The 25593-nt window shown below is 39.8% G+C and overlaps 3 protein-coding genes and 1 pseudogene across 7 annotated transcripts in view; 3 read left to right on the top strand and 1 right to left on the bottom strand.

Moving 5' to 3' along the window:
• Positions 1 to 2091, top strand: part of LOC125017639 (nectin-4-like) — a 49600-nt gene extending 47509 nt beyond the window's left edge. For 2 of the 4 annotated variants that reach the window (XM_047601036.1, XM_047601035.1), the window contains exons 5-8: positions 244 to 401; positions 1076 to 1184; positions 1290 to 1362; positions 1650 to 2091. In XM_047601036.1, coding sequence (XP_047456992.1) covers positions 244 to 401; positions 1076 to 1184; positions 1290 to 1362; positions 1650 to 1724 — 415 coding nt within the window. In that variant the 3' untranslated portion in view covers positions 1725 to 2091. The remainder of the gene's footprint in view (positions 1 to 243; positions 402 to 1075; positions 1185 to 1289; positions 1363 to 1649) is intronic. The other 2 variants (XM_047601037.1, XM_047601038.1) reach the window with 2 other exon arrangements.
• Positions 2092 to 6875: 4784 nt separating this feature from the next.
• Positions 6876 to 11769, top strand: LOC125017644 (nectin-4-like). Of its 2 annotated transcripts, none has more exons than XM_047601047.1 (8): positions 6876 to 7053; positions 8109 to 8447; positions 8538 to 8834; positions 9224 to 9317; positions 9573 to 9730; positions 10612 to 10703; positions 10799 to 10863; positions 10985 to 11769. In XM_047601047.1, exons 1-7 carry the CDS (start codon positions 6933 to 6935, stop codon positions 10826 to 10828), a joined length of 1131 nt encoding a protein of 376 aa, XP_047457003.1. In that variant the 5' UTR covers positions 6876 to 6932; the 3' UTR covers positions 10829 to 10863; positions 10985 to 11769. The 2 variants fall into 2 exon arrangements, with proteins under 2 accessions (XP_047457003.1, XP_047457002.1); XM_047601046.1 differs by having other exon boundaries at positions 10794 to 10863.
• A 134-nt stretch (positions 11770 to 11903) lies between these two features.
• Positions 11904 to 25593, bottom strand: part of LOC125017655 — a 43389-nt pseudogene continuing 29699 nt past the window's right edge.
• LOC125017654 lies at positions 13115 to 21580 on the top strand. The gene is made up of 6 exons (XM_047601067.1): positions 13115 to 14484; positions 14602 to 14692; positions 15073 to 15378; positions 19093 to 19204; positions 19292 to 19319; positions 19454 to 21580. Exons 2-6 carry the CDS (start codon positions 14608 to 14610, stop codon positions 19535 to 19537), a joined length of 615 nt encoding a protein of 204 aa, XP_047457023.1. The 5' UTR covers positions 13115 to 14484; positions 14602 to 14607; the 3' UTR covers positions 19538 to 21580.

The following is a 25593-nucleotide window of genomic DNA, read 5'->3' as shown; positions in this document are numbered from 1 at the left end:
TATTATATTAGTTGTAACCAGTAGATGAGCAAAAAGAGTTGGTTATTTTAGTTTAAAGAAATTTGATTCAACATGTTCCTACATGAGCTTCACAGATGTGTGTTCAGTGTGCTTTTAACCAATAAGGAACATAACAATACAAGAAAAACAATCAATTAAGAGCTGATAACAAATTCTTTTCATATTCTTTCATCTTTTAGTCTTTCCCTACATTTTATGCAGAGCCTCTTTTGTCTCCTCCAGGTCTGATCAGTCTTTGCCTGAGTCTGATATTAAAGTTCAGGGTTCAACTCTGCAGTTTTTGAGGAAGACCTCTAATCTGAATGGGCTCTATCAGTGTGAAGCTGTCAACCTGTATGGAAGAAAAGGTGGAGGTCAGCTCCACGTGTACATGGATTTTGGTAAGATTTGATTTGGATGTGTAGTTTTTCAAATCCTTCTTGATATTTTTTGAATATGTTCTGTACTCGTCTGTTGTATCTAAGGACACACATGATCCTCAAAATGATGACGTCATCATCTGAACGTTTGTAGTTTGTCAAATACTTGATATTTTCTGAATAATTTCTTCAAAATGTGTTTAATATCATGTTAAAAATGTGCACATGATAATATCATGTAAATGAGTCAGTGCCACTTGAACACAGTGTATGTTTTATATTTTCCTGTTTTCTTCCGTTCTGCTGTTATATTCAGTGTCATCTACCAAAAAAAAAAAAATGACATAAAGCTTAAGATACATTTCCTATATTTTGATAACATGATAATATCGTTGACATGACATTTTTTGTTCACTATAATCGTGAGTGAAAATCTGATATCGTGACAGCCCTATAAGCACATTAAACAGGCTCTGTCTTGTGAAATGTTCTGTTCTTGTTCATGTTTCAGGAGTTTTTTGTGCTTCAGTAACTGTCTGTACAGGAACGTTACCCAAAGTACAGTAAATAACTGTAGCCTGAAATTTTAATGGAGCGAATTGAGAAATTAAGACTTCAGATAAGCTGTTTAATTAGTGACATTAATTATATCAGTATTTTCATCTGAATGTTTTTTATTCTTGTGTTTTTTGTAGCTTCAGGCTCCTGCACTGCTGCCTGGACCTTATTTGGTCTTCTGCTTTCCCTGAACATTGTAGCCTTCTTACTGTGGTACCTTCATAAACACAAGAATACTCTACTAAGGTACCAACTACAGTCACCCTCTATGCATTTAAGTTACATACAAATACATAGTGCTCATGCTATGTAAACATTTTGCTGTATTTTTATTTGTGTTTCATTATGTAGGCCAGAAGTGGGGACACATGGAGAAAAAAACGTGGTTCCAAAATCTCCTCTAAGTGATGACAGAAAAGAAGAGGTAAAGGAAAGATTATAGTTAATTTGTTAAAATGTATCTTAGCTCTTTGTTCCCTCAGAGTTTAATCTGTGAAAACATTTTATGTATGAATGCTATGTGTCTGGGTGTGTTATGTTTTGCAGTTGTAGCTTTAGTTGTATTTGATTTTTGTAGAAGGTCTGAAAATTTGAACAGTAACATTTATTTTATTTATTCATTTATTTATTTATTTTTGGTGTTCTGTTTCAGTATATTGCTGTTTTTAAATATTCTTTCTCTCTTTCTTTGTTTCTTCTTTTTTTTCACAGCAGGAATCACTTTGGCACAAAGTTGCAGAAGCAATGAGCAAAAAAGCAAATGTTTGGGGATCATCTGATCAGTGAAGAGTTGGACAGAGAACATGGACAGGTGATCCCACCAAGCCATCACACAGCTTCCTGTTTACTGGCTTCAGGGAGGAGACTGAGGAGTCTGTGGGTTTATACTGTATATTATGTATTATACATTGCCTCAACTAATCTCTTTATCTCCTATTTTTTGCCTATTTAACTAAGAGTTTGTCCCAGGAACTTTATGTCCATCATGTGTCTTAGCTTTTATCATATATATTATTTTTGTTTGTTTGTTTAATCTCAGATGTGATGAGATGTACACTCCATTTTTGTTGTTGCACTTTAGTCCGTTCAGGAAAGATTTGCACCCTGTTGCACATACATCAGAATTCACAATAAAGTTTACTATATCTCTTGACTTTGATGTTTCTTTTTATAATGTTGAGTTACGTCACCGCGACCTGTGACCTTTGAAGTCTGAACACTTCAAGTCCGTTCCCTCAAGGCGTATTCTCTTCTTATGAGACAACATATCTCATAAGTATGTGGATTATCACATTCATCTGATTCATCTGAGTCTTGATTAGACTTTCGCCTACGTGGCCACAAAAAATGTTTGAGTGTTCATGAGGTTAAGTGGTTAGTTGGTGATACAATATAATAATAAAACCTCAGCGTTGATGTGGTGCATACAGACCAAGTCTACACAACTCTTCTTTTAAAAGACAAAACAATGTTTATATTTAAAACCATCATCTTAAAGGTTCGGTTAAACGTTTTCTAAGTCAGGTTGAGTGAGCTGCTTATTTAGTGAAGCTGGTAGCGTGAGAATCCAGTTTGAAGAAGTAGACGAGAGCATCGACGCCGTAGAAGAGCCACTTAAAACAAGACTCACTTAACAGTACCATTTCTTGTTCACTATACTTAAAATATTATGCAGATTGTCCTCGATGGTGAACTTAAACTGTTGAATCTTTCTCTTCTAATCAGCTGTTTATGCTGTGTACAGACCAGTCATGAGCTCTGAGAGACTCCTGTAAACCTGTCGAGTCCACTGAGCTGACAAGCACAAACTACGAGACAAAGAAAGTATTTCATTACATGTGAAAATTATGCATTTTTGTATAGTTCTTGTAATGAGGATAATTACCAAATTGTAGTTTTTTTGCATGCAGATCATCTTTCTTTGAATTTTGAACGACCACCACATTCTTTTCTGATGATTTTTTGATGGAGAGTCAACCAAATCTCAAGGTATTTACAAATACTTAGAGAGAAGGCTGTTGATATGAGCCCAGAAATATGAAGGGAAAAAAAGTGTAGAGGATGAAAAGGAAATAGCAACAGTATAAATTAGCCCCACCTCATTTGAATATGATGGGAAACTGCTACATGTGTATCGATATATCACTATGAACAACTTATGAGAGCTAAAGATGTAATGTTGATTTATCACCTTACATGTATTAATTATTATTACATCATATTTTATCAATAAAAATAAGTCAAACACAGGATAGGGGAGTTCAAAGCCCAGTGAATCGAAGTCCATGAATCACATAGTTTCACAGCTTCAGACATGACTGGATAAGAGGATGAAGCTGAGCCAACAGCCGAGACCTGCAATCAACATACCTGAGGACAGGAAGACATCAACGAGGCAGGCCAGCAGAGGGCACCTCTTTACCCGAGCAGTGTCCTCCACCATCTCCACCAGTGAAAATAGTTTTTAAATCCATTTTTTAACAGTCTTGAACCAAAATGTCATTGCATTGATAAAAGCTGATTATTTTACTGTTGGTGATTGTAAGAAGATGATTGTGGAGGTCAGTCTGTGTTCACTGCTCCTTCTGCAAAAACCTATAAGCCTATAGCCTCTAAGCGGTTCTTCCTTGGTAAGGTGACATTGTGTTGTTACTGGCAGAAGATGACGGACTGAGACAAGCAACAACCTGTATAAGAGATGCTCTCAGTATAAAGTTCTGCTGGGAAGTGAGAGGAGAGGTTAGAGGAAATTACAAGTCTCATATTTTATTTTGATCTCATGATGAGGCAGACCTCTGAGCGGTTCACTACATTTGTTACTTTAAAAAACAACAACAAAAACATGTTGCTACATACTGATTCTTGTAGTGGAGACCAATCTGCTTGAAACCTTGTATCATGTGACCATAAAAATAACAAACATTTTATTTTGAAAAGCACAGGCTAATGTGTTGCTGTTTGTTTGTATTTTTTTGTGGATGCATATCATTATTGCCCAGAAAGGCATGGTGATGACTGAACTGTTCAATGGCATGTTTTGGTTAGAGGTTTGCTGTTGCGACATGAGTGTTAGAACATCACCTATCTATTCATTTTGCATAACAAATTTGGCAGAAGTTTTTCCTTCCTGGTACTCTGCACAAGTTACAACACGTCGCATTAGCCAATATTGCTGCTCCTGCAAATAGTTGATAACTATCTTAGTACAAGCATGTTCGCGATCATTAATAACTTTGTTGACACACACACATACACACACCAGCCACTTTATTAGGTACACATTGCTAGTAAAAGCTTGAACCCCATTTTGGCTTGACATGATAGCATCACACAGTTGTTGCAGATTTGTCGGCTGCACATCTATGACGCAAATCTCCCATTCCACTACATCGCAAAGGTGATGGTCTATTAGATTGAGATCTGGTGACCGTCGAGGCCATTGGAGTACAGTGAACTCATTGTCATGTTTGTCATGTCCAGTTTGAGATGATATGAGCTTTGTGACATGGTACATTATAGTGCTGGAAGTAGCCGTCAGAAGATGGTCCACTGTGGTCATAAAGGGATGGACATGGTCAGCAACAATACTCAGGTAGGCTGTGGCATTTAAACCATGCTCAGTTTGTACGAAGGGGCCCAAAGTGTGCCAAGAAAATATCCCCCACACCATTACACCACCACCACCAGCCTGAACTGTTGACACAAAGCAGGATGGATCCATGCTTTCATGTTGTTTACACCAAATTCTGACCCTGTCATCCAAATGTCACAGCTGAAATCAAGACACGTCAGACCAGGCAACATTTTTCCAGTCTTCTATTGTCCAGTGTTGGTGAGCCTGTGTGAACTGTAGTCAGTGTTTCCTGTTCTTAGCTGACAGGAGTGGCCCCTGGTGTGGTCTTATGTTCCTGTAGCCCATCCTCTTCAAGGTTCAATGTGTTGTGCGTTCAGAGATGGTGTTCTGCATTCCTTGGTCATAACAAGCGGTTATTTGAGTTAGCCTACTGTTGCCTTTCTATCATCTCCAGCCAGTCTGCCCATTCTCCTCTGACCTCTCACATCAACAAGACATTATCGTCCACACAACTGCCGCTCACTGGATATTTTCTCTTCTTCAGACCATTCTCTGTAAACCCTAGAGATGGTTATGTGTGAGAATCCCAGTAGATCAGCAGTTTCTGAAATACTCACACCAGCCTTCCTTCCCCATTCTGATGCTCAGTTTGAATTTCAGCAAGTTGTACATAGCTAAATGCATTGAATTGCAGCCATGGGATTGGCTGATTAGCTATATGCGTTAACAAGCAATTGAACAGGTGGACCTAATAAAGTGGCCAGTGAGTGTATATACAATTTCACCTGAAATAAAACTAAAGCGCACGTTTGCGCTGTTCCATTTGTCTCTCTCCTCCTCTGAACTTCGTGCCACCGTCAGAAAGATGTAAGGATGTTTTCAACGTGCAGTTAAGCGCCCGATGGACATGAGGAAAGTGTCAGTATCGAGACTGTCCCACGCTTGAACAGAATTCCCCTTTTTGTTACGGTAGCCGGATAGGAAGCGCCATTGCGCATGTTGCCCGCAGACTACAACACGGTGGCTTATTTTCAGGAATCCAGTCACCTTATGAAAGAAGAAGAGCACCATTTACTAGTGGTGTGAGGATCGAGACTGAAATATCAATACCCCCGATACCAGGTCTTTATGCTCTGAAATCGATTCTTAAATAAAAATATTGATACTTTCGATATTTAAGTCGTTGAATGTAGGAACACAGTGACTGAACTAGTATGTTGTGGCAACATGACAAACCACAACAAAGGATACGAGGCGTTTATGATGTGGAGAACAGTGTCAGTGCCAGAAGTGTTCAATGTATAGTAGCTCTTAAAAGTTAAACATTAAGTCACTTTAACTGTGTTATTATTTTAACAAACAGCACTTTCACATATTTTGTATGACTGTGTCCTCTGGCTTTTCTGTTTTCTGCTACATAATAAATGAGGCTACTACATCAAGATACTTCTGAGTTTAAAATATATAAATAAATAACTCTGATTTGTCTGCATTCTTATCGAACATCACTACCATTTAACTTCGTTACAGTACGTAGCAGTTTGATGGGGCTTGTTATTATTAGCTTTATCCCAGGTTGATGACGTTACCTTCCCTTCTGGGTTTTGCGTAGTAAGGCTGGGCGTATCGATCTAAATGTCGACACGTTTGTTTCCGATTCACAGATATCACGTGAGCACAGCTTCACTCCAAGTCTGTCCGCGATAGGAGGTTCTCCATCTTCACCTGTGGCAAAAGGTGGGATATGGACAGCGTTTGACTGTCAAATCCCAGCGTCCCAATGGCCTTGCACAGCCGGCACTGCCGTAATTGAAATGACGTCGGTATTCAGAAGAGAAGACAACTACAGGGATGCAGACACTTACTATGCGGAACATTCCCAGGCGTCTGCACCGGAAACGGCCCCCCGGAGGTCTGCAGCAGGTGCCCCTCGAAAATTAAAGAGCCGACATTTCCCTCTCTGAGCAGCTGTTATATTCATGATCACGTCGTTGCTTCTGTTTACTTATTTGACTTTATATCGCACTGTTATTGTGTTGTTAACATTGTTAGAATTATATTTTTCCTTTTTCTTATTTTACATTAATTCGTTTTTTTTTCGTTTTCTTTTTTTCTCTTCACGTCTTTTTCTAAAACAATTGCGTGTATGAAATTTTATCCTGTTAAATTGTTTGATATTGTAATTAATGGAAACAGATTTATTTGACTCAAATATTTGTCTTGTGTTTTATCATAATCATAATCAAAGGCAAGGTTGCGAAGTTATTCGATGAGCATGACATTTCAAGTTAAGAGTATCGGGAATGACATCATAGATTTCCAGATACACCCAGTATCCACCTCACCTTTTACGTGGGCGTAGTTACGGTCTGAAAGTCACCAACCGACTCGGTGAGTAGTAGTAGTAGAAGAGTGAATGAATGGATCCACGTCCTTTTCTTTTGTCCATTATGGGGAACTTTTTCCTGAACCGTCATTTCTCCGTAAGCTGTAGACTCCTGTTGGTGCTGTCGGTTACACTGATGAGCAGAAACTCCGAAGGTAAACTGCTTATTTTTCGTCGTTCTTGCTTCATCGGGTGTAACAGAGATTATTTATTGTTGAGAAGAATGTAGAGAAAAAATACGCGAACAATGTTTTAAATTTGGTTTCAACACCATTGTGATCATTTATAGTAACAAAGTCGCCACGTTGTAACGTCAGTGTGCAGATTTGGGTCATTGAGAGATTCAGGGACTGTTGTAATGCGCAGTGTGTCGTGTCGGTTAATGATGGGATGTATGAATCTTTGAAGGTAACCGTATCTACAGCCGTTCCTTTTAAAGACCCATTCAAAAGACTGTCTCTTTGTCACAATCATTTTTTTTTAAACTAAATCACGGACAACTCGTGTCTCTTTTTTCTTTTTTTCTTTCTTTTTATCAAAGAAACAATCAGCAAACATTCCACAAAGTTGTGTCATATAGCGCCATGCTTTGGCTTCGCGCCACCTTTGTGGCACAATAAAAACTAGGCAGGCTACAAATAACTTCCATGCAAAACAATTTTACTGTAAATAGTTCCTCACAAGAACATTTTAACACTATATAAAAAATAATAAATATGAATCTCCTGTCTTTCCAATCTCCTGACAGCCGGACTCGGTCGGTGCTCACACTCCTCATCTCCATTAATTAGCTAATAGCTGCATTTATGTGAATGGAGCGTGCTGTGGACAACTCAAACTCAGAGATGTCATTAGTCATTCATGTGAAGGCAGAGTGTACAAAACAGACTCTTGGGGCACACTGGTGACATGTGAAGAAAGCTTAGGCAGTTTGCATCTGTGAATAGCTTGCAACTGCAAACCAGGTCTTATTGTTCACTTAAAAGAGCCGTTCAAAAGATGAAGATGTAGTCGAATCTGTGGCCTGTCTAAATTAAAGCTATGGCCAAGTCATTGTGGTGGAGAATGTGAAATAACTAAATACTATCAGCTGCTGATGCATACAGTACATTCTACTTCAAACTAATTTTATAGCAATGAGGCCATAAAATTAGCAGTAAACTGGTAAGATGTGATGTGAAAGCCTAATAACATATCCTGTCCTCTACAGCCCTCCAGGTGATTGGTGGAAGTGCAACAGTGGTGAAAGGAGAGACCGCTATCTTACCCTGCAAACTCATTGAGACCTCAGAGACCCTGACTCAGATTACATGGCAGAGGAGAACCAGAGAAAAACCTAAAAATGACAATTTCTTTATAATCCAATCGGATGGACACCAATATGTTAACGGACCTGATAATCGATTTAAGTTTATTGGGAGTTTTTCTGACAAAAATGGATCTCTACAGTTGTCCAATGTTCAATTGAAGGATGAAGGCAGCTACACGTGCATCTTCACTTTGTTCCCCAGTGGAAATCACAAGACAGAGATACCTCTGAACCTGCTTGGTATGATGAAACTTTACAGTTAAAATGTTGTGTTGTTTTCACCTTTTAGCCGTTAGATTGACTCTTTTTCATGTGTGGTGACTATTCTAGTGCCTCCAGTCACAAGCCTGAAGGGTGATAATTTAACTTTGGGTACTGGAGAAGTTTCCCTTGCTACCTGCACGGCTGCCGGCTCCAAGCCTCCTTCAGAGGTGACCTGGCTCACTGGTACCCTGGCAGTGAGGGTGACGACCAACTCCACCCAGCATGACAACGGTACAATGACCACAACCAGCTCACTGTTTGGAGTCCCTACCACGGAAATGAACAACCAGTCAGTTCAGTGTGTCATCACAACAGCAGGCCTGCCTGAAAAACAAGTCCTGCCTTTGACCATCCAAGTTCACTGTGAGTAAAAAAAATACATTCCTGCATCAACAGATAACTATGTGTTAGAGTTCAGCTGTTTTCTCCGCAGATGTTTAGTTAGTCATCCTTGGGAGCGGTACAAGTGCTTCAACACCCTCGGTGCTGCATCAAGTTTGCATTTGGTCTGTCTTTTATTGACATTCCAGGAAGCAAGTGATGTGAGGATGTTTCCTTGGAAAACTCGCAACCACCTCATCCAGTCCCACAATTATGTGGATGACACCATCACTTTGATCAAATAAGGTTCACATTTGAACCTTTTACTAATTTTCAAGTAAAAGTAATTAGATAATGCTGCTCATTTCCGTTCACCAATAGTAAACGCCACCGTTCAAAAAGTCTTTTCTTTTTTTTAAATTTATTTCCAGTCCCTCCCATAGACGTGATGATCATTCAACGTTCTGAAGACTCCTATGAATGTGTGGCCAACGCCAACCCAGAGGCAAATTTCATCTGGAGCAGGTACAGTAGTTCATACATGTGTTTCAGTTAAGACTGTCTTAATCAGAAACAGTATTTACACGATTCATTTCGAAGCATTGCCTGCTTTGTCATTTTCCTAGTCTTTCTACAGTGGTGAAACAGTTGTGGCTTTAGCAAAATGAATTTTGGATTAATTCCCATCCAAAGGCATCTGATGTTGCAGAAACTACATTAACTCAACACCCCCTTTCAGTCTATGTCCATTTTATGCAGAGCCTGGTTTGTCTCCTCCAGGTCTGATCAGTCTTTGCCTGAGTCTGGTATTAAAGTTCAGGGTTCAACTCTGCAGTTTGTGAGGAAGACCTCTGATCTGAATGGGCTCTATCAGTGTGAAGCTGTCAACCGATATGGAAGAAAACATGGAGGTCAGATGCACGTGTACATGGATTTTGGTAAGATTTGATTTGGATGTGTAGTTTGTCAAATCCTTCTTGATATTTTTTGAATATGTTCTGTACTTGTCTGTTGTTTCTAAGGACACATATGATCCTCAAAATGATGACGTCATCATCTGGTGTTTTATTCAGAAACCCCTAAAGCGAAAACTTTTGACAACAGTACTGAACCAGTTTGAGTTTGGATGGATAGAAACTGAAATAGTGGAAACCAAAGTTTAGACAGTGTCTTTTTTCTGAAATAAAATAATCTAAAACCATCAATGTTTAAACCACTTAGTGTAATTCAATAGTGACTTGAAAATATGTTAAAAGGCTTGTCTTGGCAAAGTCCACTGTAAAACATGTGCGTGTTTCATGCCTGAACTCCTTCCTGTAGAGGCATTCAACACATCTCAGGCTGAGACAACAACACTGAGTACGTGAAAATGCAGATCTCAGGGATAGCAGAGGTCGAGTCAACACAGTGAAGTGAATAACTGAATGAATGTTCACCCATCCATCATTAAGGGCACCTCTGAACTCAGCTATTTAAAACCTTAAACAGGCTCCGTCTTGTGAAGTGTTGTGTTTTTGTTCATGTTTCAGGAGCCTTTTGAGTTTCAGTAACTGTCTGTACAGGAACGTTCACATCCTGAGGGCCAGTGTGTGAATGCAGCATTAGTCATCTAAACGCAGTCTGTAATATAAAACTAAACACCAAGACAAAAAGGTCTCCAGAATATCCCCAAAGTACAGTTAATAATTGTAGTCTGCAATTTTAACCAAGTGAATTGAGAATGAAAACCTACAGATAAGCTGGTTTAATTAGTGACATTAATGATATCAGTATTTTGATCTGAATGTTTTTTTTAATCTTGTGTTTTTTGTTGCTTCAGGCTCCTACATTATTGGCTGGATCTTATTTGGTCTTCTGCTTTTCATGAACATTGTAGCCTTTTCAGTGTGGTACCTTCGTAAACACAACAAGGTACTAACTACAGTCGCCCTCCATCATCAACGTGTGGTGCTACACTATGTGAATCTTTTTCTGTATATTTATTGGTGTTTTATTACATGGTGCAGAAGCAGAGACAACTGCAGAAAGGAACCTAATTCCAGCATCTTCTGATGATGATAGCGAAGATGAGGTAAAGGAAAGATTGCAGTTTACAGTCATTTTGTTCTTTGGTGTTGGTGTAAATATTCTTTCTGTAATCTGATTAGATCATTGAGATTTTAATCATTGGTTTCTTCTTTTTTTGACTGCAGGAATCACTGACAGAAAGTTGCAGAAGCGACGAGACTGACAAGAGTTTGGCAACTGAAAATGAGAGAATCAAAAGCAAATGTTTGAGGATCATCTGATCAGTGAAGAGGACTGGTGTTGTGTTTCAGTTTATATCCAGGGTTTTATTCTACTCGCTGGTGTCGTATCAGAAACTACTGCAAATGTGTGACAGTGTGTTGTTTTTGTTTTTGCCGACTGTTTGATTCCGTTCCTTTAGATTAACAGTATGTCTCTTACACTACACTTTTTGCAGACGCACTCTTCACTCATGCTCGTCATGCACCACTGACAAAGCAGCAGTTTCACGTTGCAATGGAGGTGCGGGTGACTTTTTGTAATGCATTCATACATCAACACAAACTAACTGATCAGGCCGGGAATCCATTTGTTCTGTGTACATGTGGTCTGGCGGCTTTTCAGGGTGCATCAGCTTCAGTTTCTGTGAATATAGTGAACTCTTAAAATGTTGTCGACCAGTGTAGGGGCCTTGCTTCAAGAGGCTAAAGTACATTTTGCTGCTGAAATTGATCAGTGTTTGTCTTCTGTGAGAAGCACGTCATACAGCCACGTTTCAATCCCGTTTTAGAATAGAAACATTTTATTTTTGATGAAATATAAATTATTTATTGATTTTCTGTCATTCACTGCTTTAAGCAGATGATTTCAGATGTTCTTAAGGTCAAAGTGTCCAACACTTCAGCTGCAGCTTCATTTTGTATAAAAAAAAACAGTTTTGAACAATGATAAAAGATTTTTTAAAAGATGATTGTGGAGGTCTGTTCGTGTATTGTGACACTTTATAAGAGCATCCTGACTAGTTGCATCACTGTGTGGTCTTTGGGTATATACTGTATATTGTATATTATTTATTGACTGAACTCATCTCTTAATCTCTCTTTTTTTTTTTGACATACTCAACTCAGACATTGCTCCATTCTGTCATGTGCCTTAGTTTGTATTTTTTGACCTTCAACAGATATTTATGGAAACATCATGAATGACAGAAGAATTTAATTTCTTTGTTCGTGGGTTCCAATCAGATTTGAATGCACAATGTACAATGGTTGACATGCAACAGGGTGTCATTTCATATCATGCATTTAATGAGTCAGCAGATGGAGACATAGTTTCTGTTGGACTGACGTAGGTTTATCACTGGGTGCTGCTGAGATAAGTGTCTTTGGAAATGGTAGGGGGTAGAGGTCAGGGAGGGTTTGTTGAGGAGAGAGATGGTCTGGTGGTTGTGGTCCTGATGGACCTGAACCTGCCTATGACCTGATGGGAGTGTTGTAAACTGGGAGCCAGCAGGGTGTGACGGGTCCCCCACTGTCCTTTCTCGCCCTCTCACTGGATCTGACATCATGACGAACACACACAGGCTCCTGTTCGAGGACTGTGAGGCGACTGACTGTTCACAAGATGCCTTCCAGTCTGTTCTTGGTGTGGGCATAGGATGCGGTGCACCACATCCACATTACCACATTACCAGCCTGTGGCCCTGACACTGCTGATCATGAAATGCATGGAGAGACTGGTGTTACAGCATGTCACAGCTTTGACCAGCACCAGTTTACCTACTGTCCAACAGATCCACAGAGGACGTTTTCTCCATCGCCCTCCACATCGCTCTCAGCCACACTGAAAGCCCCCAAACATACATCAGGATGCTGTTTGTGCTTCAGCTCGGCTCAACTTTCACTCCATCAGCCAACTGATCAACAGGCCCCAGCATACCAGGATGGGCACCTCCACATCCTCCACCATCCCTAATGCTGGTGTTCCTCAGGGCTGTGTTCTGGGTCCAGTCTTCATTGACTTCCCGAAGTCAAGGACCATACTGCACTCAGGCCCGAGCATAGGCGTGTCTCATCCCAGCACTGTGACTGGTAATGAGGTGGAGCGACAACTGGTCAGGCTCAGGTTAAGGTAAAATGTTTAATTAAATAAGGAGAGTGCTCTTCCACAATGAAATTATAGCAAAAAGAGGCCACAGGGCTAACAATAACCAATACACGCACTCTAAGTACAGTCTACAAATGTGCAACCAGCACCGAGGCGACTGATAAATGCTTCACAGCACCCCCCCCCCTCCCCGCCCCTGTTTTTGTTTTTTTAAAGGTTTGTCTATGATAAGATGACAACCACCTAAGGTTAGGTTAGGAAAGAGATTCAAATATCATACAGGGATATTTATATACATTATTTGGGAGCTTTCTGTCTTCCTCATTAAGATATTGGTGAAGGTGATAGAGACTAACAAGACCGTGATAGTGGTAAAGTTAGCTGGGTACAACTTTACTGCCCTGCTGCAGGCGGCTGTGTCCTGGTACCTCTGTGGCCCCTTTTCAAAAGCTTTTTGTGTTTGTTTGTGTTTGTTTGTGTGGGAGTCTGCTTTGACCTTGAGGCCAATCTTGATAATCTTGATACTTAAAAGCTATATAAGTGTGTAAAATAAACGGCAATCTCGAGGTCAATGACATCCCTAGGAAGTGTCAATATTTGGACAAACTCAAGCTAATGACGTACAAATACTATTTACATTTGTAGGGTGGTGTTCAGCTCCGTGGGTAGAACATCCACCACATGTGTTGAGGCTACAGTCCTCGTTGCAGGTTGCCCCATTTCGACCCCTGCACTGACCGACCCGTCCTGCATGTCGTTTTTACATTTGTACATTTGTAAAAAAAAAAAAAAAAAAAAACATAGAGCAGATTCCTTTTTGATAGACATGAATAGAGTGTTAAAAGCATTTCAGGATCAGCTCCCAGAAAACCCTTCTACATAGTTACACTGTGTTTGGGACCATGTCTACGTGTATCCTGATTCCACATAGTGCCACTATGAGTCTTGCATTAGTTTTGTCAGTAATGATGCATGACTCCACAACTGGCCTGTGACAATGCTCCTATTGTTAAATGTCACCTCACAGTTGTTTGATGTGGGGTGACATGACTGCATTTCTTAAATTCCAGTCTAACCAGGAAAATCAAGGCGTTTACCTTTTCACACGGGTGTCAGGTTTACAGCCACAGGTATCAGATACAGGCTTCCTGAAAGATTTTTTTTTTTTTTTTTTTTTTTTCAAAGATGATAATGAAAACTATGAGAGATAAGGTGCAATCAAAGGCCTCTCACACTCTGGATGGGGGTATTAGTTTAACGGTACAATGACAGACAAAGAAACAGAGTCTACAAGTGCCAAAGGAAAGTCTCACAACCTCTTCTGCAAGCAAACAAACAACAAAAAAAGACTTTCACATGGTCACAGACCACCAGTGGCATTTGAGTATTCACTTCCTGTGTGGAAACTATTACTCTTGTGTGTTTGTGTGTGTGTGTCAGGCCAGGTCTAAGCTCACTTGAATTGAATCAGTTAAAGATATACAACGTCTTCTTGTGTAGTTTCTGTTGCCCTCTCCAACACTACAGGTGCAGTTCAGAATTAAGAAACTCAGAACAGAAGTGGTGCTACAGACTAACGGTAAGAGGCTGTTCATTTGTCAGTTTAGACAAAAACATAAATAAATACATGCTGCTTAGTGCAGACCAGGTCAGATATTTAGATAACCTAGATAAACAAATTTGTCTTTGTTTTCAGGATTCGATGGAGGATTTTTCTAGATATTTGAGCATCAACTGGACTTTGACTCTGATTCTGTGCTGCATCTTCCAGATTCTCTTACCGTCAGGTACGCATTGTCTGACAACGAGTACAAGCATTTGCTTTCTTTTAGATGATTGGATCAGAACAGAATTACCTTTGAAGAGTCAGGGTTTTACTGTGTTTTTTAACTGATGTGCTCAGCTAAGACAAGATAAGAGGCGGCTGGCAGAAGTTTTATGAATCTAGCCGAGTCCTGTCTGAGGACCGACCACCAGGTTAGCAGCCAGCTACCAGCTAGCAGCCAACAAGAAGACACCAGATACCAGATACCAAGCCTAGTCAACAGCAGTATATATAAAAATAGAAAAAGTCAGCAATTAATTTAACTGTAGTGTAGTGTGATGTTGACAACTTGGGTGAAACAAATATATTTTGTATGATTTATTTGTGTTAAATTATTTTCAGAAGGGAACATCATATCAGAGGTGGCTGGCAGCACGGTGACCTTAACCTGTAACAGCAACTCAATCGGCGGACTCAGTCTACTGAAATGGACAATGGATGGAGTTCACCTGTTCAGTTTCAAACCACAGGAAAAGCTTTTTGCCACCGAGGAAGCTGTCCGCCTGAACATGAACATGTCTCAGTTAGAGAGTGAACTGTATGCACTCATCATAGAGAAGGCCCAGGTGGATCACAGGGGAAACTACACTTGTGATATGATCACAAACACCGGAGTCTGGCAACAGAGCTGGCAGCTCATAATTACAGGTGTGTTAATCCTTCCTAAATATCTGCATCAAACACAACTTAAATGCTTCCTGGTGCAAAGAGCAGAGAGCAACAGAATCCTGTGGTCACAGTCACAGTATAAGTTTACACTTCCAAACTGTATTATATGCAAATTCTCTCATTTTGAATATAATTCTAAATTTATTATGAGGCATCACAGTAGAATGGGACAATTGCCAAAGGCACTGAAGGAAATACTGTTTAGTGTGTATACCCCTGGTTCGGTAACTGGACATCAAGTCGGAGTGCAGAATTAACATTTATTGCACCATCAAGCATTTCAGCAGTCAGAGTTGGTTCGCCAGCATGGTAAAGATCAGGAGACGAGGAAATAGAGGGTTCTCCACAGAGGAAGGAAAACAGAACATGATATTGTTTATTGCAACATTTAACGTTAATGACAGCTTGCAGCCTTCTGCTATAGTTGTGTATGGGAGGCCTTTATTTTCTTGTGTAACTATGTTATGCTTTAAAAATGTCATGAGTCACTATCCAGTAAAGACAGAGGTAAGAAAGTTGCTGACTATTTATACCAAGATCCTAATTTAAAACAAATTTGTCATTTGTCAAAAATGGATTAGTTTCTGCTGTAAAGTTGGACATTTTAACATTTTAACTGACTGACTCGCTTTTGGAGTAAAGTACAGTTCTCCTGAAACAGTCTGACTTAATTTCCCAGCCTTGGGTAGTTTCTGTTTCGTTTTATCTTGTGCTGTCAAATACTTGCACGCTTCCAAAATTCCTCATTTCCGCACAAACATTAATCAAACCGAGAGTGGATTTTCAGACCTGACAGTAGACACAGAGAACCCAGTCATACAAACGGAACTGAAATATTATGCTTCGGTTGGTTGGTTTGGCTGTGAGGTGCAAAAGTATGTGCACCTCTAGGATTACATTAATGTCAAGGCCAAGTTAGAGTCCATCTGTTCAGGAGTGTTTTTTTAAACAGTGTTATGAGACCTGAGTCTTGTTCAGTGACCAGTTTTCTTTAAGGAATTTTTCATGGTTTGGTCTTAACAAAACAAGGAGCTTTCTGAAGAGTGGATAGATGAAACCAAAATAGAATAAGAGACTCAAGTCTGGAGATTAACCACTGCATTGCTGATGGCACTGTTCTTGTTTGGGTGTGTCTGCTGCACCGTAGCCAGTACAAATTCAGAATTATACAAGCAATTTCTAAAAGAAAACGTAAGGACTTCTGTCTGAGCTGACTCTCAGAAAGACATCGACCACAAGCACACAAGTCATTCTACAAATGTACAGTAAAAGAAGTACAAAAAAAAAGTTTCCGTTCAACCAAGTCAAAGTCCTGACCTAAATACAACAGCAAGTTGTTCATGTGAGGAAACCAACCAAACACCACCTCAGACCTCAGAAGTTACCTGAGATGTTTAGCTGCTGTTTATTGCTGCACAACGGTGTCACACCAGACATTGAACTGAAGGGTTCTTTAACGTTTGTAGCTCACAGATAAGAACAAATGAATTATGTGAGAATAAGGGTTTGTACATTTATGATCAGAGCTGTACTTGTGCAGTAAAAGTCAGCTCTTGTTTAGCTAGTAATATTATTTCCATGTGAAGCTGGGAAATGTAGGAAATGTTCAATCTGTATTAGCATTCTGCCTTCATGGCAGTGCGGGATATTTCTTCATCTATTAAGCAGATAAAATGTTTGGAGTTTCCAACTCTGGTATTTGTATTTGGAAACCGTTGCTCAGACTTACACCATGAAATCATAGGGGCGGTCACTGCAAGATGGTACAAAAATACCACAACATCTACATCCCAGTCTATTATTAAGACTTTACCAGAGTATATACAGAGGCGTCACCATATGAAGAAAAACATCTGAGCAGTTATGCAAAAGCCTCACTTGGAAAAATGAAACCAAGACTGAATTGCAGCACAGCGATGTGAGGAAAGAAATGTGGACAGCGAGAGGGAATGATTTGCACCATCATGTCGCTGGGTGTCTGTATGTTAAGACCACATTCTAACTGTAATTACTGGTTTGGTATACAGGGTGGGAATGTTGTTGCATAATGATAATGATCGGCAGTCATTCAGGGTCGAGTATGACTATCCTCCTTCCTGGTCCTTGTGGGTCTTCAAGTGGGCAAAGAGTCCAATCCTAGACCCCCAAACTTTGGCAGGGATAGGGTTGCTGTGGCCTCCCAGGTCTTAGGGTCTATGTGGCAATTCTTGAGGTTTGTTGTGATGTTGTCCTCAAACCTTTTCTAAAAGAAAACTGGGAGGATAGGACTTGTTTAAGGAGGTGAGACTCAGACATTCGGACCACATGACTAGTCCTCTGAAGCTGGTGCTGGGTGATGATGGCGGAGATGGCAGAGATGTTGTGTTAGACATGGATTGATAGTTTAAGGTGTTACACAGACTTCATTTGTCAAGGGACAAGGTGGCAAGAATGTATCAGGGGCTGATCCTGCCCCAGATGTAAACAGGTGTCAGCCAACATATGTCATATGTTCTCGTCTTGTCGGAGGCTGAAAGAGTTCTGGCCAACATTTTTAGATGTTCATACTTGGTGTGGCACCAGGGGAAGCACAACTAGGTAATTTAAGGTATAGAATACTTTAAATTAGAGCATCTTTAATTTACTTTGCAGGGGAACACTAAGAGATACTCTTTGGTCTGTCCGCCTTTTATTTCTTATTTTGAGTTTTCATAAGTTCTAACATAATTAGAGGCCACTCCATTTGTGTGTGTTTATTTTTTAAGCAGACTCTGACCCACATAGGTGTTTGTAATGTCTGGGAATAGTATGGTCTGTCTTGTTACTGTTTTGACTGTAGTTCAGACCTGTGCTTGTGGTGTAAGTGTTGAGTCCTACTGCTTTTACACTTTACACAAAGGTGTGTCAGAGTCGGAATGTGAACACAACATCAAACACACTTGTTCATCTGGCCTTGAGGCATAGACACAAAGAGCTACACTATGGCGGCGTTGTCTTGTTAAAGTTATCTCCTCACCACACATTAAATAAAAACAGTTTTTCATTGTAGGAGATCAACAAAGTGACTTGTCCAGGGTCTACCCCGCCTCTCGCCCAATGCCAGATGGGATAGGCTCCAGCAACCTATGAGAGTTCTGGCCAACATTTTTAGTTGTTTGTCATCCATTTATAACACTAAAGGGGAGCACTAAGAGATACTCTAAGGTCTGTCAGCTTTTTATTTCTTATTTTGAACATGAGTTTTCATCAGTTCTAACATAATTAGAAGCCACTAGATTTGTGTGTATTTATTTTTTAAGCAGACTCTGACCCACATAGGTGTTTGTGATGTCTGGTAATAGTATGGTCTGTCTTGTTACTGTTTTGACTGTAGTTCAGACCTGTGCTTGTGGTGTAAGTGCTGAGTCATACTGTCTTCTTTTGCACTTTACTCACAGGTGTGTCAGAGTCAGAATGTGAACACAAAGTCAAACACACTTCATCGTACAACATCAAATCATTGAGATCAGGTTCAGCGGAAGCACTTGTTAAAGTTACCTCCTCACCACACATTAAATAAAAACACTTTTTATTCTATGAGATCAACAAAGTGACATATTTTATGAGTACAGCTGGCATGACAACAGGACACGCCTCACCCCCTGCTTCCTCTGTGAAACAATGACCCTACACATTAAACTGCATGTTAATACTGAGAAGGTATTTTCTTTCTAGAGAAACCTGGAGAGTTGCCTGACCAAATAATCGCTGTGGCGGTTGGTGTTCCTTGTGTGTGTTTCCTGATCTTTGTGTTAGTTTTCATCCTTCTCAGAGGACTCTGTCTACTGTAAGTTGAACTTGCTTCCCTTCAATTTGCATTAATGTGACATTGTACTGCTGCAACGTACTCACATCATGCCCCTTTTTCTTACAGAAATAATCCTCCTCCTGCTGTAGAAATGGTAAATACAATAATCATAATCTTGTCCATTGAGAAGTTTAGATTTTTAAACAATATTGTTGAGCCGTTGCTTTTCAAAGTGACTGATGCATCTTGAGAAATTGAACATATGAACTTTTTGCTCTGTCTTTCTAGCCGGAGCAAAGCGAAGTTATTTATGAAACCTGCCTTGAAATTGAGGTGAGGCGGCCTTACCTTCGGAAGACCAGGGCCCGCTAACATGCAGCATTGCCTTACATCTCACCATACAGTACTAATTTTTCTAACTGCTTTTTTTCAAATAATATACTGTATGTAATGACTGCCACAAGGTTTGCTTGTATGGAAGGTTGGTGTACTCAGCTTTATTTTTGAATGCTGGATGACCTTCTGTCCTTGACATTTAATTTTCTCAGTACTTAATCATAACATGTCACCTCAGGACACTTAACTGAGTAGAGATCAGCTTGACCATGGTGTGCACAGAGACTGTTACTGCAAAGACATCTTCCTTCCTGTTCCTTTGTGGGGAGAAATCTCACACATGAAAGTCAACAAAGTTTCAAGCTCACACCATTGTACTGTGTTGAACAGAGAAACCTGCCAGTCCAGCAGCAGAGGGAACAAATGAACAGGAAGTTAGTTGTGTGTATACAACTTGTTCATGAAGGCTTTTTTTTGTTGCATATGTTGCATAAAAACATTTTATATGAAATATGCATGTGACTGTTTTATAGGTTTTAGCAGTGGTCTTTTGGGAGTTTGTCAATTCCTGAGCTATTTAAAAGCTATGAATAAGAATGCCCCTCCCGCTCCGTCTCTTCTTTATGAAGCTCCGTTTTGCCTCTCAGCTTGATCATGTATGGGTGGTGCCTGACTATTTAAACACACAAATCAGAGCACACTGGCGTGGTTTGGATGGGATCATCCTCTTTAGCTCTAACAATTTTATGAGGACTTTAAAGTTAGGATTTTTAAGACAGTATCAGCCATCTTCATAGAAGCCGTTACTTAGTGTAGTGATATAAATGTAATGACCTGATGTGAAGATACTAGAGAGGCTGGTCTTTGCTCATCTGCGCCCTCTGGTGACCTCACTGCTGGACCCATTTCAGTTCTCCACCAACCCAGCGTTGGAGTGGATGACCCCATCATCTGCCTCCTGCATAGAGCTCTCTGTGATCTGGATCTGGAGAAGGCTGGGAACACTGTGAGAATCATGTTGCTTGTTTTTCTTGAGCTTCACAGCTTCAACAGCGCTGAACTCGGGGAATAACGTGAAGGAGGCAATGATTTTCTTTTTCCCTTTGGGGTATATATTTTTTTGAGACTTAAAACAACTCCAAAATTTCTCTTAGTCATGGAGTGAGAAGAATGAGCACTGAACTTCACATGTGCAGTAAAAGTGAAAAGGGGAGCGTGGCCTAAACAAAAATGTGATGACACAGCGTAACGGTGCGACTCACTGTGGTGGAAACGAAGTACTGCACCTCAGTAAACGGCAATACAATTAATCTCACATCACAACAACCAAGTACACTAAATAAAAGAATGTCTCTTAACAGATTTTTATTTCTCAAGTACTTTCAACAACACCACTTTGATAGACCACCACCTTATATCATAGACACTAGACTACATGATCACAACAGACCACACTATGTGACGACACAGGACTGTTTTCTGCAGCATACAAGGAACTGTCCTGGCTCCCACTCCTTTCTGGCTCTACACCGTAGACTTCAGACATCTTTTGGCAAGCAGCAATCTTCAGAAAGTCTCAGATGACTCTGAAATCTCCTAATTACAGGAGATAGGAAAGACTGTTTACATGTCCTGCATTCCCTCATTGTGCAACATGTCTAACAGACCTACATCTACCACAAATGTAAGATTTCTGTTGTATTTCATTGTCTATATTTTATAGTTACGTAATGTTTATTTTTCTTATCTCGTGTGTGCACACAAATACCTAAAAACTAATCATTTTGTGAGGACTTTAAAGTTAAGATTATTAAGACAGTATCAGCCCGTCTTCATAGAAGGCTCCACCTAGTGTAGTGACATAAATGTAATGACCTGATGTGATGATACTAGAGAGGCTGGTCTCTGCTCATCTGCGCCCCCTGGTGACCTCACTGCTGGACCCATTTCAGTTCTCCACCAACCCAGTGTTGGAGTGGATGACCCCATCATCTGCCTCCTGCATAGAGCTCTCTGTGATCTGGATCTGGAGAAGGCTGGGAACACTGTGAGAATCATGTTGTTTGTTTTTTATTTCTCAAGTACTTTCAACACCCTACAGCCTGTTCTGCTGAGTGACAAGCTGGGGTGCACCAGCTTGTCACTCAGCAGAACAGGCTGTGTCCTCACAGAGTATAAGGACACAGGACTGTTGTCTGCAGCACTGGAGCTTTACAAAGAACTGTCCTGGCTCCCATTCCTTTCTGCCTCTACATCATAGACTTCAGACATCAAGCAGCAATCTTCAGAAAGTCTCAGATGACTCTGAAAGCTCCTAATTACAGGAGATAGGAAAGACCGTTTACATATCCTTTATTCCCTCGTTGTGCAACATGTATCTCTTTGTCTGTAATTTGTAGTTACTTGTTTATTTATCTTATCTCCTATGTGCACTGTCTTTAAATGGTCTACTGCTGCAATACTGCAAATGTTCCTGCTGTGGGATATGTAAAGGATAATCTTATCTAATAAACACAATTATGGGAGCACGTTATGAATGAAGTGAAACATACTGTAGTGTACTGAACAAAAACCACTTCTGTATCACTCTACTGAGCCTAAAAGACTGAACATTTACTTGCTTTTGTGCGTTCAGCTGCTTTTCCTATGATGAGTGGCTATGTGCAGAACGAACACCGGAAATACTTGTATGCAGTGTTACATCCCGTCTCGGGGTCTGGGACGTAGCATAAAGAAGGCCCCCATCTTCCCCAAGTAGCCACAAGGACAAAAGATACCAAATGTGAACAAAGGAAGGGGTTTATTTGGCAAATTAAAGAAATACACAAACCATATATCAACTTCAGAGTGAACCCAGGCCAGAATAACACACAAAAGGATTCTAACTGGAAAACTATCAAAGTCTAACCTAACAGAGACAACCTCATTCTATCAAAAAAAAAAAAAAAAAAAAAAAAAAACAGGAGAAAAAGGGAATAACAAAAATGGCAGTTCATTCCTGATCTTGGAACACAAAGCAAATACAAAAACCAAAAGTAACAAACGATCCGGGTGGTGGCCGGGTGGGAGGTGAGGGTGATGAGGAGCTCGCCAACAGCAACACCAATCTGCATAAAAAGACACTCAGCCTCAGCCCAAAAGAAGAAAAAGAAAACAGGGAGACCACACTCCCGCCAGACAAATTATATGACTTCAGTCGTAACACAGAAACTGTGTCATTTTAAGACTTTAATTTATAATTAAAGAAAAGACACATAATTAAATATGGAGAGATACATATTCAATAGCTCCCTAAGACCTACCAAAGTATAATGACAAACTGACCAAAATGATGAATACATCCCACTTCACAGATACATATTTTTGTTTTCAAACTTCACTTTGGATTGAAGATAAAAACAGCACTTTTAGGCTGCTTTGAAAATGTCAAATGACCAGTGTGACCATAGACTAGCGATTAAGCTTGTTTATTCAGTCATATAAAAAAAGCCTTCATGCCTTTAAGAGGTGTGAGAAAGCCCAGCACGTGAGACGCCGTCTGCTGGTGAAATGGCAGTAACGCAGTCTGGACGGGTCAAAATATATCAGCCACACTGACGAACAGCAGAGCAGCTAGTGACCAGGCTGAAGCTGCATGGACTCTATGTGTTCGTGTTTACCGTATCCTGTGTGCGTTCTTGACGAAATGTAAGTGTTTTCTACCTCTTAGTTATTAATATTTCGACTTTCATTGCACTTTGTGTTACATGGAAAGCTCTTCCCTTTGCTAGCACTGCAGCTAAGTTTGGATGCCTGTGGTGGTTTAATGATATGATGAATATTTAGTTTGCTAGCACTAAGATTACAACTCGGTTTATTGTTGTGATCGTGTCTAAGCTTAATATTAATAAGAATTGTGAAATGTCGAATTATTTGCTGTTGTTTACACTCTGGATATATAAGCTAATGCTGTTAAGCACGTCTTGCCCCTGCTAAGGTTATGTTGGAAACTGTATAGTTTTCTCCACTGTTTACATTACATTACTATTGCTCCATTGTGTTAAGTAGCAGTTCATACATAAGTAAGGAATATTACTGGTGAACTGTAAATCGTATAGCAGTTTATTTGAATGTTTATTCTGATTTACCTGTTGAATAATATTCAGAGAATATTTCTAATACATTTTATTATTTCCTTTATATTTTCAGACCACACACTAAATACACACACGTTGTAAAGAACTGTATTAAAAAAGACAAAAGGATCTCTCTGTCTAAGTTTCCTGATTCTTTAATGGGAATCAACGTCCATGGTCTGCCGCCTCAACCAGCAATCCTTCACTGAGTCTCGCCTCTCGAACAAGAGGGAAAGCAAATTTTGCACCTGGTCTTAAAAGGTTAAAGCATCACATGTGTGTACAAGTGTCTTTGTCAGTAGCTTTTGTTTTCAGACTCTGGTAGCGAAGATCCTTTAGACGGCGCTCCCAATCGGGAGTCAACTGTTTTCATAAGGTCATCAACAAGCACTTTGTGTGGTCAGACAAATAGATTTGAGGTGTTTGCTAGTAAATCACACTGACAGTCTCATTACAAGGTCATGTTCTTCTAAGTACTGGCATCTATATGGATGTTTTTGTTTTTTTTACATGAACCAGCATCTACATGCATTGCCCCAGTCTGAGCACGCCCTCATGGAAACAGCCAGGTGATGTTCTTTGTATCCTGGAGCTACGTGTACCCAACGTAAGAGAGACACACACACAGTCATGCCAAAAAACAGGGTGCAATGGTACACCTAAAGCAATGGGTCACAAGTGCAATGTGCACCTCTGCTTCGCCCCCATCCCAACTGCTTCCTGAGGTTCCACACGGAATGAAATGACAGATCCCTCAGAGATCCCTATTCAAATTTTAAATGCTTTTTGGTGTTTTATTGTTGTATGAAATATTGACATTGTTTATTTGCCGTTTGTCTATTTGTTCATGCTTGTTATGTTAATAAAACTTATCAGGGTTAAAAAGCCGATTTCCTTCATGGGTTACCTCAATTACTGACTTGATTATGTTCACAACATCCCCCACTATTACTGCATTTCAAGTAATTTTACCGTATAATAAGAAACATACTGACAAAGTCACCCAACCTAAATGCATCCCAACAGTTCAATTCTTCATGTTCAAACCATCATAAAACCCTCTCCTTCATAGGTTTGTTCAAATGTTGCCTTAATTCTTGTTTGCAGTGACCTTGACTGCTAATGTACAATATTTCAAGTCATTTCACTGTGAAATATTGAAGAAAATTGATGTGGAAATTTAGGTTAATAAATGATCACTCAGAAACCTCTGGTCTTCGTGCTTGGCAGATGGGCTCAAGACACATACTTACATAGATTTCACAAAACAGATTCATTTTACACCCCCTGACTGCTGACGGTCACACTTTTCACTCCCCATTAGTCCCTCACTCCCAGGCTCCCATTTTTCCATCTACTAACTCATTAAATGCATGAAATGCGACAATTGCTGCTGGCATGTCAATCATTACAATTGTGCATTCCTTATTTGAACCTAGAAATTAAGAAAAAATAAATAAATAAAATCCAGCGTTCAAGTTTACATAAATACCTGGTTGGAGGCACAAGAAAACTAAAATATTTACATTTGGAGAGAAAAATCCCAAAATCCGTGGCATAGAAAGTTGGGGCTCAAATGCTAAAATCTCATCTCATCTTCTACTACCGCTTAATCCCAGAGTCGCGAGCGTTGCTGGAGCCTATCCCAGCTGTCATTGGGCGAGAGGCGAGTACATGGAAAATATGTTCAAATAAAATAAAAAAAATGTGCATATGATATGTAAATCTGAGCATTAGACGTCTTTTTTATTTTTTATCTAAGTTTAGACCGAAATTCGCTCGTCTATAATCGGTCTATATTTTAGTCAAAACCTAGACGATAGAATTTAATGCATTAATCATTAAATATTAAATTTAAAAAAACAACAACTGCAAGTTGTATAAATGATGGCCAAATGTTGGATTAAAACATTTTTAACAGTTATTAATCAGTGTACAGTGTAGTTTAGATTTAGACTCGATTTAGACGTCTAAATC

The sequence above is a fragment of the Mugil cephalus genome, chromosome 12, assembly GCF_022458985.1.
Source record: "Mugil cephalus isolate CIBA_MC_2020 chromosome 12, CIBA_Mcephalus_1.1, whole genome shotgun sequence".
NCBI lineage: Eukaryota > Metazoa > Chordata > Actinopteri > Mugiliformes > Mugilidae > Mugil > Mugil cephalus.
This window is presented reverse-complemented; position numbering and strand designations above follow the sequence as displayed.